Source organism: Manduca sexta, chromosome 3, assembly GCF_014839805.1.
Source record: "Manduca sexta isolate Smith_Timp_Sample1 chromosome 3, JHU_Msex_v1.0, whole genome shotgun sequence".
In the NCBI taxonomy this organism is placed as follows: Eukaryota; Metazoa; Arthropoda; class Insecta; order Lepidoptera; family Sphingidae; genus Manduca; species Manduca sexta.
Genome location: NC_051117.1, coordinates 1,420,449 through 1,433,308, shown reverse-complemented (window position 1 = coordinate 1,433,308; position 12,860 = coordinate 1,420,449). Strand labels below are relative to the sequence as shown.

The following is a 12,860-nucleotide window of genomic DNA, read 5'->3' as shown; positions in this document are numbered from 1 at the left end:
TCTAACTACTGACGCCTATTGTAAAACAGCCATAAACAGTGATTTGAATTTACTATCAGATTAAATTATTTAAATAAAATAAGGTTTAAAAATACTTTAAAAGTTTATGGTACTGGTTATGCTACAGTGCACATACACAATATGGCCATGGTAAGGTAACCATGAGTTACTTCGCGGCGTATGTATGACGCATTTCGTGTTTGACTCACCACGCAACGGCCTCTCTCGGCATCACTCGACGGGTGAGTAACGCGGCTGAGAAATAGGAGACCGCGAGTTCGATATAGCCACTAAAATAAATAGTGTATATGTATTATGTTCTAGACATATTATAATATCCGACTTTTGATTCCTCTTGCCACCCACATCGAATTTTCTAAGACATTATAACAAAATTAGATTCGCATACATACTTAGAAGTATTATATATGCCTCTAAGTACGACGCGAATCTCTGATGCGTATGACATTTGTATAATGTGTACTAGGCATCGGAATTCGGATATAATAATATTGCATATTTTTACTATCGAAACCTGAGATCTAGATAAATGAAACCACAAAGTAAATAAATAACTTAAAACAATTTATTTTTCTAACTGGTGATCATGCGCTGCCATAAGCGTTACAATAAATTAATCAGTCTTATAAACATAATACATTCTGTCATCCTTCATCGAATCACGTAGGAACTGCAGGTACTATGTTGCTGTGAGATGTTTAAGTGAGATGAGTGTTTAGTCGACCTCTTCGACGGTGGGTCCGTCAGCTCTGCCGTGTTGTTGCCCTCCTGGTGCGGCCCCAGCACCGGCGCCGCCGTGCATCTTCGTCATGACTGGTGAGCAGACGCGCTGCAGGTCCTTGAGCTTGTGCTCGTACTCTTCCTGCTCGGCGAGGGTGTTGTTGTCGAGCCAACGTAGCGCCTCATCACAAGCGGAGCGCGCCGTGCTCTTGTCGCTCTCGCTGAGCTTGTCGCCGGCGTCGTCGAGCGCCTGCTTCACGCTGAACACGTACGCCTCGAGCTGGTTGCGTGCCGCCACGCGCTGCCGCTGTTTCTCGTCCTCTTCCTTGTACCTCTCCGCCTCGGCAAGCATGCGTTCGATTTCCGCCTGCGACAGTCGCCCGCGGTCGTTCTTGATCACGATGTTCTTCGAGCGGCCGGTGCTGTTCTCCTTGGCGGACACATTCAGGATACCGTTTGCGTCCATGTCGAAAGTGACGTCGATCTTCGGGACGCCGCGAGGCGCCGGCGGGATGCCGGTCAAGTCGAACGTGCCGAGCAGGTTGTTGTCCTTGGTCATGGCGCGCTCACCCTCGTACACCTGGATGGTGACTGCCGGCTGGTTGTCAGAGTACGTAGTGAACGTTTGCGACTGTTTGCACGGGATCTTGGAGTTGCGTTCGACGATCTTGGTCATGACGCCACCAGCGGTCTCGATGCCGAGCGACAGTGGAGCCACATCCACCAGCAGCACGTCCTGGATCTTGGAGTCGGTGGCGCCGCTCAGAATGGCGGCCTGCACGGCGGCGCCGTACGCGACCGCCTCGTCCGGGTTGATGGACAGGTTCAGCTTCTTGCCGCAGAAGAAGTTCTGTAGCAGCGACTGCACCTTGGGTATGCGCGTCGAGCCACCGACGAGGACCACATCGTGAATCTGACTCTTGTCCATCTTGGCGTCCTTGAGCGCCTTCTCGACGGGGTCGAGGGTGCCGCGGAACAAGTCTGCGTTCAGCTCTTCGAAGCGTGCGCGTGACACTCGCGTGTAGAAGTCGATGCCCTCATACAGCGCGTCGATCTCGATAGTTGCTTCAGTGCTGGACGAGAGCGTACGCTTGGCTCGCTCGGCTGCCGTGCGTAGACGCCGGAGAGCGCGCGGGTTAGAGCGCATGTCCTTCTTGAACTTGCGCTGGAACTCCTCGGCGAGGTGGTTCACCAGCCGGTTGTCGAAGTCCTCGCCGCCTAGGTGAGTGTCACCCGCCGTCGCCTTTACCTCGAACAGCGAGCCCTCGTCAATGCTCAGGATGGACACATCAAAGGTGCCGCCGCCCAAGTCGAAGATGAGCACGTTCCGCTCGCCCTTCAGGTTCTTGTCAAGGCCGTACGCGAGTGCAGCGGCGGTGGGCTCGTTAATGATGCGCAGCACGTTCAGTCCTGCGATGGCGCCTGCGTCCTTGGTTGCCTGTCGCTGTGAGTCGTTGAAGTACGCCGGCACGGTGATGACCGCATCGCGCACCGCGCTGCCCAGGTACGCCTCGGCGGTCTCCTTCATCTTGGTCAGCACCATGCTGCTGATTTCCTCGGGCGCAAACCTCTTCATCTCGCCTTTGAACTCCACCTGGATCTTGGGCTTGCCGCCGTCGCTGACCACTTTGAACGGCCAGTGCTTCATATCCTGTTGGATCTTCGGGTCGTCAAACTTCCTGCCGATCAGTCGTTTTGCGTCGAACACTGTGTTGTTGGGGTTCAGCGCCACCTGGTTCTTGGCCGCATCACCGATCAGCCGCTCGGTGTCCGTGAACGCGACGTACGACGGTGTTGTTCTGTTGCCCTGGTCGTTGGCGATGATCTCCACATTGCTGTGCTGCCACACGCCGACGCACGAGTACGTCGTACCGAGATCAATTCCAATTGCTGGCATTTTGATTGTGTGTTGATTACTTTTCTTCCGTAAATAATACTCTTAAAATCGCTGGAAATATTCTTCACTTCGCTGAGAGCGTAACTTGCGTTTCGGTTTCGCACCGATGTCTCTTCGTCTGCTTCGTATTATGTTTCAAATTGTACTGAGTTCCCGCCGCACTGCGCGCGCTTAAATATTAAACAAATAGTATTCTAGAATGTTCTACAACATGCGCGACGCTGCCAATCAGAACACGTTTCTTGCCGAATGTTCTGGAATGTCATTAACGCCGACCAATAGCAATGCCGCACTTGACGACAGAGACAAAATTATATTGCTCACTCTTGTTTTTCCTGTGTTGCTAAGTTATAAAATCAGATAAACATTACGGTTTTTTTTCTAACAAGAAATGGAATTATGAAAATTTTGTTTGTGTAACAGTTTTATGTGTAAAATAATAAATAATTTTAGGAGATACAATCATGACATAGATTTTATTAAAGAAAGAATGACAATCATTTTTTATATTCCATTTTTATAAAATAATATATTTCGTAATTCGATGACAAGCAGCCAGTACGTCAGTTTCGATTTAAAAGTTTTTATTCATATTATGGCTGCAACATGCCCCCAGCCGTTGAAAGCTTGCTTTCAACCCGAAGTTTCTTTAGAGGAGGGGACAAAACTTCGAGACAGCTCTTCTTATTACGCCACCTGCAGTCCGTATGTCAGCCACCCTGCAGATATTATCAGTACCAGGGTGTAGTGCTATGATTCGGCCCATCTTCCATTTAATTGGTGGTAAATTGTCGTCCTTGACGATGACAAGTGCGTCGATTTTTAAATGATAATCTTTGCCACTCTGCCATTTGACTCTTTTCTGAAGTTCTGAAATGTACTCTTTGCTCCATCTCACCCAGAAATGTTGCCTGAGTTGCTCGATCCTTTGATGCCGAGTCAGGCGGTCATAAGAGCAGTCCCGCAAGTTTTGAACAGGTAGCGAAGTAACTGGTCTTCCGATTAAAAAGTGACCTGGAGTCAGCGGCAGCAAATCTTCAGCGTCTGATGACAGCGGAGTGAGCGGTCGAGAATTTAAAATTGCCTCTATTTGGATTAAGGTGGAGTTTAGCTCCTCATAAGTTAAGTGACAATTGCCCAGCACTCTAACTAAATGATGTTTAGTGGATTTAACACCCGCCTCCCAAAGACCACCAAAATGTGGGGCGTAGGCAGGAATAAAGTGGAAATTGATTCCATCATAAGCCGCATCTTCAGCTAAGGAGTTACAATTGCGCTTAAGGAATGTAGAGAGATCATTATAGGCTCCTACAAATGATGTCCCATTGTCTGAATAAATATGAAGAGGCTTTCCTCTTCGGGACATAAACCTACGCAAAGCCTGTAAGTAGTTGTTGCTCGTCAAATCGCCCACTAATTCTAAATGTATGGCTTTAGTCGTAAAGCACCCCAAATTACAATGTAAACTTTCATTAGTTTACATCCACGACCTTGACGATTAACCGATGTTATGGGACCCGCGTAGTCAACGCCTACACTTTGAAAAGGAAAGTCAGCTGGTGACAATCTGTTTGATGGCAAATTGCCCATTTGTGTTTGAACAACTTGTCCCTTAAAACGTTGACAGCGAACGCACTGACGATAGCATAATCTGGCTAAGTTGCGACCACCCAAAGGCCAGTAAGTTTCTCTTTTTTTCTCAAAAGAATATTCTGAATGATGCAATCTACCTCCTAAACGGATGATTTTATTTTCATCCAGAAAAACATTAAACTTAAGAAGTCGATTTTTATGAGGTAATTTCTGATTATTTAATAATAAATCATATTCATAAAATGATTCCTTTTGTGATTGAATAATAATTAAATTGAGTGAATCCTGCAGTTCGTGAGCGGATAAATATTCACTATTAATTGACTGGCCCTTACACCCTTTAATGAATCGAAACATAAAACCAACCGCTCGTTGTAACCTTATAAAATTTGAAAATCGCTCAAAATTAATCAAACCATTGTCAAAATGTTTGTCGTTATAAATGTTATGAAAACAAACATGTGTTTTGAGTTCAGGTAAAGCGTGTAAAGTTTCTTCAATGAAAGGCCTTTTTCTACGCTCTATGGCTAAAAAGCATCGTTTTGCACGATGAAATGAATCACCTAAAGTATCAGAAGATACTTTCAGCGGAATTCTAACGCAGAACCGACCGTTTTCTAAACGTGTCGTATTCTTAACAAAATGTTCTTCACAAAGTGCTTCTTCAACTGAATAAGTGGATGACTCATGCTGGCTTATTTCTTCTATTTGCCAAAACAGCGATAACTGAGCTTGTAAGTCATCTAATTGTGAAGATTTGTCATTAGCAATGGTTACAAAATTGCATTTGACAGGTTGATTAAACTTATTAGCTAAACCGGTATTAATTGGGCCACTGACTACCCAACCAAGTCTAGTTTCAAATAAAATAGGCTGGTGATTCCCTAATACGATTCTTTCTGATCCTAGTAAATTCCAGAATACATCAGCTCCTAATATCATGTCTATCGGTGCTGGAGTGTGATAATACGGATCAGCTAAAGGTATATCTGTTGGTATATTTAAATGCATCTGCCTATGAGGCACATTATCGGTAATTGTCGGCAAAACCAAACATAATAAATTATCACAATAAGATTCGCATAGTGACTTAATACGAACACGACACATTTTCTCTACTTGTGACAGTAAATTATTAATGCCTTGTATAGATTTATTAGTATATTTAGATGGTATATTTAATTGCTTAAACAGTTTTTCTGACATTATACACGACGAACTGCCTGAGTCAAGAAGAGCACGTGCAATGTGTTCTTTATTATTATTATCGTAACATCTGATTAAAGCAGTCGACAGAAGAATGTCGGGCAAGTTGCTTGTATGCGAATGTGCAGTAAGATTTGCCGACAGTGCAACTGAGTGAGCGTTAGGGGTGACAGCGCAGTCGTCGGCGCCCGCGGATGGGGACACTTCGGACCGTTCACTACCATTCGAGCGATGCTTTGATTTATTGTTAATATGTTTTGACTTATAATTCGTGTTATGAATCAGCGTATGATGTTTATAATTGCAAACTTTACACCCTGATCGTTTGCAATTTTTAGGATAGTGCCCGCGATGAAAACAGTTATAACAAACTTTATATTTAGGCAAAACTGACATTCTCTCGTCAATGCTCAATGCTAGAAATTGTGGACAAGTACTAAGGTAATGATCTCCATTACATTCCGGACAAAGAAAACTATGAGAAGATGAGTTAATATTATCGCTCAAAGACACCATAGACTTAAGTTTCGCATTATGCTTTGTCGGAATGTCAGGTGTTTTTAGTTTTAGAAAGCTGAGCGCGTTCTAATGTCTCAATAAAGTCTGCACGTTCTTGCATAAACTCCATAAACTGCTTAAAAAGAATGGACTTAGATTTGTCAAGTCGCTTTTATACACTTCCCACTCACGAAATGTCCTTGCATCTAATTTGTGACTAAATAAATGAATTAACAATGTGTCCCAGCTATTAACAGGTTCGCCTAATTTCTCACAAGCTCGAATATGTTTATTAATTTGGTCTATCATAGATTTCAAATTGTTTGATGACTCTTTCATTAGTGGATCGAGGTCAAAAATTGCCGAAACATGGTTTTGAAGCAACAAACGTTTGTTGTCAAACCTACCACATAAAAGATCCCACGCCAGTGAGTAATTTTCAGCACTAAAATCCACTGATTGGATAACATCAGCAGCTGACCCCTCCAATGATGTCTTTAAATAATGAAATTTATTAATTTCGTCGATGTCGTCATCTTTGTGGATTAAACTAATGAAAGTATCCCGAAATGCGAGCCAATTTTCATATGAACCTGAAAATATTGGTAAATTGATAGTGGGCAATTGGGCGACCTTACGCTTTGAACTACTGTTTGTTGTTTTGAAATCATCTTCATCCGATTTCGTAACAGTTAGCCTATTCTTTGCCTGGGCAAATCGTGCATAGTATTCCGATTCAAAAGCAGATCTTTCAATTAATTCTTCATCTAAGTTATCAGATAAACATTCAAGCTGAGTTTGAATATCATTAAATTGGTCAAACAATTCTCCTAACCTATCGACGCGCAATTGTAACTCCAATACCTGGTCGGGGTTCAGTTCCGAATCCGTCAACTGGGATAAGTAGGTCGCAAAATTGTTAATCGAGCTTTACAGCTGCCTCGTTTCCGCCGAAGAACTTTGATGTCGGTCATTTTAGGAGACGAGTGCTGCAGTCCTGCAACTTTACATAAGTAAATTATAATTAAAACACATAAAACTATAGTTAGTAATTACAATATTATGGTGGTAAGTAACAACTCTTGAAATAACACTAACCTTTTACAATGTTAACAATAATAGGTCAGCTTACCATTACCTCAGTACATATTAATCGAGAGTGCTGGGTAAAAATAATTAATAAAATAGCGTTACTCCACCGTCCAATATTATATTATTCTGATTCCTTATTTATCCGGCTCGACATGGACCATGTTTAAGCTTCGGTTTAATCTAATAGTTTTATGTGTAAAATAATAAATAATTTTAGGAGATACAACCATGACATAGATTTTATTAAAGAAAGAATGACAATCATTTTTTATATTCCATTTTTATAAAATAATATATTTCGTAATTCGATGACAAGCAGCCAGTACGTCAGTTTCGATTTAAAAAGTTTTTATTCATATTATGGCTGCAACAATAATAATAACCTAAAGTTTAAAATAACAACAGTAATAAACTATGTTAGATATTATGTTCTCACGTAAACTCGCAGATTAAGATTTTATTTAGGAAAATTAAAACTAATCACTAATGTCACATAATAAAAAACATACCTGTAACGTCTTCACCTACAAATAATAATTATTGCTCCATGCCTTAAATTACTGTTGGATATTTTTTGTGATTTCGTAATATCCAAAATGTTTTGTTTATTTGAAATATTTGCACAATAACATGCATTCAATATGTTATCAGAATTATTATACTTATACAAATATAAAAATTGTATCGCAAAGCCGAAGTTAAGTAAATAAAATTTTCCTATATATAAAAAAAATTCAGGACATATTTCTGGAATATTTATATTGCTCACACAGCAACACTGTCTGAATATCTAGAACGCAGTAGAAAACGGTCGTAAGTAACAGAGTTTTAGAGGGAACATTCAAGATTATGGCGGATCGGTGGTCTGCTATTGTTGATTGTTATTTATTATGAATGTCTAGAATTTACCGCGCGTCGTCATTTTGTCTTTACAAATCCTGATGAAAGAAAGAAAGATGGATTACGAATGAAACTTTTGTTTTTACTAGATTTGATTTAAGTAATAAGTATTTATTTTTCATACATTTAATTTAATGATGCATTTAAACATTGAAAAGATATACTTTAAAAATGTATAATTATGTGTACTGGATAAGTATTAAGTGACTACATAAAATATTTATGATTACGCGGTTTTTTTTAAATGCATCTTCACTTTATCATTTCTACGACAAATACCTTCTTATGTATTACTAGCTGCCGCCCACAGCTTCGCCCGCGTGGATTTCGGACTTCAAAAATGGAGGAGGTGCTCAATTTGTCGGGATGTTTTTTTAATGTATGGTGGTATGCTGGTGGTCCGATTGTCCGATCAGGGTCTGATGATGGGATCCTGGTGAAATCGAAGAAAGCATATATCATGATTCAGTATTCACGCGTGATGGCTTATTATTAGCCTATTTCATGTATAACTTTGGTGTTTCTATACCGATTTCTATGATTCTTTTGGATTGAATATTTAATAATGTTAACTTTTTTAATTAGGGATGACTGAGAGTGTTATAAACGTAAGAGTAGACAAATATAATGAGAAAGCTTCGAACTGCTAAGCTATCGGGAGTTACACGTGTTATTGTGAGTCAATCATAAAAGATAGACATATGCTGTCGTGGGATATTTTTTTATATAATTTTAAGGAGAACATTTCCGTCATACATGATTTCTGTGTAGCTTTAACCATTAAGGTTGCACACGCGACGGAAGCTTAAAAAATGGAGTAACTTCTCCCGTTTTCCCAACACTTCCCTTCACTGCTCTGCTCCTATTAATTGTAGCGTGATGAAAAGTATAGTATAACCAGCTTAGGAGTATGAAAAATAATTATACCAAGTTTCGATAAAATCCGTTGAGTAGTTTTTGTTTCTATAACGGTTATACAGACAGACAGACAGACAGACAGACAAAAAATTTCCTAATTGCATTTTTGGCATCAGTATCGATCCCTAATCACCCCCTGATAGTTATTATTTTGGAAATATAAGTATTTCATGTACAGAATTGACCTCTCTACAGATTTATTATAAGTATAGATAGATTATAGTGGCAGTATGATTTAAATATTTGTGCCTGTTATGCTATCGACATTTTTTAAAACATTTTCACATTTATTTTACTCATTATTTATTCATATTTAAAAGTCATAAACTAATGTGTACCGAAGTAGATTTCTTACATACAAATCTGAGACACGAGAGTTTGCATATGAATGGCTAGATAATTACTATTGCTTGGTCTATTTCTATCACCAAGTACAAGCATTGCACGCGTTATTGGGTTCGGTTATTGTTTTATTGATGTTTTAACCTATTTAAATTTTACATGTGATGTCTCAGGAAGATAGAAGCAATACAGTGCCTACAGCCTTTGCCAGGAGCTTATATTTAGACAAAATTTAACAGCTAAATGTTCGTGAGGGGATCGATAATATTTGCAGGCAATCGTATCATCAGATTAGCAACTTGCTCGTCTCATCTGCAATCCTACTTATCTTTCATGAAAAATCTACTGAACCGATTTGAATGAAACTTTATACCTAGTAATATTGGTTATATATCAAAATAACACATAGGCTACAATTTATAATGATTTTGTATAATTTGGTCATAATATAACGATACATATCAAGTAAGTCGGAAAAAAATATCCCGAAAAACTCCTTCACGCAGACGAAGCCGCAAGCAAAAGCTAGTAATTTATACTTTAAAAAAAACACTTTTTCCCGTGTGATGCATGTGAATTGTTTTTTTTAACTTACAAATAAATAATGGAAAGAGTTCGACTTATTGTTTAAGTATTTATTCTGATTTCTTATGTAGACGCGAATGTTAGACATTGAAATAAAACTATTATTCGAATTTTATCGCGATTTTTTATAATTTTCTCCCGCCGTTTCAAAGGCTGCAGTCTTGCTAAATACCGATAAATAGTTTTATTTTTATTTGTATCTTGACTTCTGAGGTGAACATTATTACAATTGTTAATTAAAAGGCTTGTTCCGGTGAGCTCCCTTTCGAGTACATTCCACGCGCGAAAGCAGAGACCAGAGTCGTTCCCTTTCTAGAATCTTCGAGAATACGTCACGCGTATTGTGCGACGACGGGACGAGGGACGTCTACCGTTTTATGGCACAATAGATTATTCGAGTCAAAATAGCGAATTTTTTTAATCCTGTCAATTGGGGTAAATTGGGATATAGCGCTGTACGATGAAGTAAAATTTTAATTGAGAATAATAAATTTAAATTGAAAATTCTTAAGAATAAATTGTACCCAATAATTGTTCTACAAGAGAGTTGTGTACTTCTGTGATATAAAAAAAAATAAACTGTTTGTAATCGGATAAAATATTATTGCAGTACGTACTTATTTAAATGGCTATAGACTAGCTCCCTATTACATGCCTGGAACTTAATATAATTACGTAAATGTGTGTCAAGGCTCTGCCCACCTTTGTAAAAGGAAAAGCGTGATGCTATGTACGCAAAATTCTTTCTTTCGGAACACCCTTGCATCACAAAAATTCTTCTTACAATCAATGAACCCACGTCTTATCATCTCAGAGACGATTCAGCAGCGACCGGCAAGGCCCGGCCGGCGCAGTGGCGGCAGGCACCGGAAACTAGGCGCTAGCCTACCTTACACTAAATCATTAAATGGTATTGGTTGTGTACTAAATCATTAAAACACATTTACTTACTAACATTTTTGTTTCATTGGAAACCTATTTTAATGCTTCCTTAAAAAATAATATTAAAATAAAAGTACTTATATGTATACTGTATATCTGTTATATTAATAATTATTTGATATTTAGTGGTTTTTTACGGCAGTAATTTTTTTTGTTAAATAATTAAAAAATTATGCTATTAAGTTTTAGTAATAAATTAATGTGAGTGACCGATTAATAAGATATGAACTTATTGTTTTTTTTTCCTACCTTAATGTATGTTTTATATTTTAAATTTAAATGGCAGAGACTAATAAGGCTACGCACAACTCAGTATTAAAATCAGTGAGTGAACAATCAATCATCCCCTATATTTCCACCCTTAGGGTTGTTTTTTTACAATTTTTAGGTACTTACCATACAACCACAATGATATTACAGATGTTACTTATTATTTGAGTGGTTTTGAAAATAAAATGTAATTACCAAGTAGGTATGTAGCGGGTGAAGATGTTCATATTGAGTTGTTTTTAAAATACAAATGCAAAATAAAAACGTCTATAAGTATTGCATTGAAAATACATAATATATTTCTTCAAAATATCATAAGTATCTTTTGTATGTATAGGCACCAGCTCTCGAAATTAAAAATAGTAATTACTTAAGCACCTATAAAATTTTATAAAAGCCTAGCCTAGATGGAATTTGAACGGACTGCCGAGAGGAATGTCCGCAGGTTCAAAAACCACGGGCACACATCACTGACTTTTCTAAAATGACGTGTGTATTCTTTGCGAATTATCGCTTGCTTTAACGGTGAAGGAAAACATCGTGAGGAAACCTGCATACCTAAGAAATTCTCTATAGAATTTTTGAAGGTGTGTGTAGTCTACTGATCCGTACTAGGCCAGCGTGGTAGTCTAAGGCCTAATCCCTCTCAGTAGTAGAGAAGGCCCGTGCCCAATAATATGACAGTATTTAATTCAAGGCTGATATTATTATAACTTTAAACCGTGTTGTTTTCAAGATTACTTTATTACCTTGACTGCAGGATATTATAATATAAGTACGTACACCATAAAATACATTGTAGTGGCCAAAACAAAACACAGTTTAAATTATAACATTGCAGCAAGGGAATTAAGCCATAATGCCTCGTTCCTCAGCCAAAAATTCGCTCGCTGTTTTCAATGTCATAAGTGGTCTTTTTTTAACTTCTTATATAAATTAATTGCACTTTTATTTTTTATTTTTTTTAATCGTTAATTAGTTTAAAATTATAACCAAATGTATTTCAATGCAAGCTGTATACATATTTACATATATATATATATTTATTAATAAACTATAATCATACTAATATTTTAAATGGGAAAAAAAAATATGCGAAAGTTTGTGAGAATGAATGGATGTACATATGTATGTTTGTTCCTCTTTACTAAAAAAACGACTGAACGGATTTGGATGAAACTTTACTATTTCTATTGTTTTTATATTGGTTATACATCAGGATAAAAATACACTACATAGGCTACAATTGATACTGATTTTGTGTAATTTGGTCAGAATATAACGATACATATCAAGTAAGTTGAAAAAAAAATATCCCTTCACTCGGGCGAAGCCACGAGCAAAAGCTAGTATAACACAATATAACAATGTGAAAATCGATGGTGGACCTAATAAAATAATTTAAGAAACAATTATGTATGAAAATATAAAATTAAGTACTATATACTACTTAGTCTGGCCATAAATACTGTTACACTTAATTATAAAAAAATATTACATTTGAATTTCGAATCTGTCATTTTTATACGATTGTTCATTGTGTTTTCTCATTTTGGCGCCAATACATTGTAAAATATTTTGCGATATTAAAATGGTGTGGGGTGATAAAGAGAACCGAATCGCTGTGATAGCATTACACAAAGTAGGTATGGAGCCAAATGCAATTTTTAAAACTCTCCATACACTTGGTATTAGTAAAATGTTTGTGTACCGGGCTATTAATAGGTACAATGAGACCTCCTCTGTTTGTGACAGAAAAGATCTGGCCGTCCACGTAGTGTTCGTACGAAAAAGGTGGTCAAAGCAGTAAGGGAAAGAATTCGAAGAAATCCTGTCCGAAAGCAAAAGATTTTATCTCGGGAAATGAAGATAGCAC

At 38.2% G+C, this 12,860-nt stretch overlaps 1 protein-coding gene across 1 annotated transcript; it reads right to left on the bottom strand.

The window, feature by feature from the left end:
* Nucleotides 1-564: 564 nt before the first annotated feature.
* LOC119189356 (heat shock protein 68-like) lies at nt 565-2,789 on the bottom strand. Its single transcript, XM_037438674.1, has one exon. It carries the CDS (start codon nt 2,636-2,638, stop codon nt 737-739), a length of 1,902 nt encoding a protein of 633 aa, XP_037294571.1. The 5' UTR covers nt 2,639-2,789; the 3' UTR covers nt 565-736.
* Between the last annotated feature and the right edge of the window lie 10,071 nt (nt 2,790-12,860).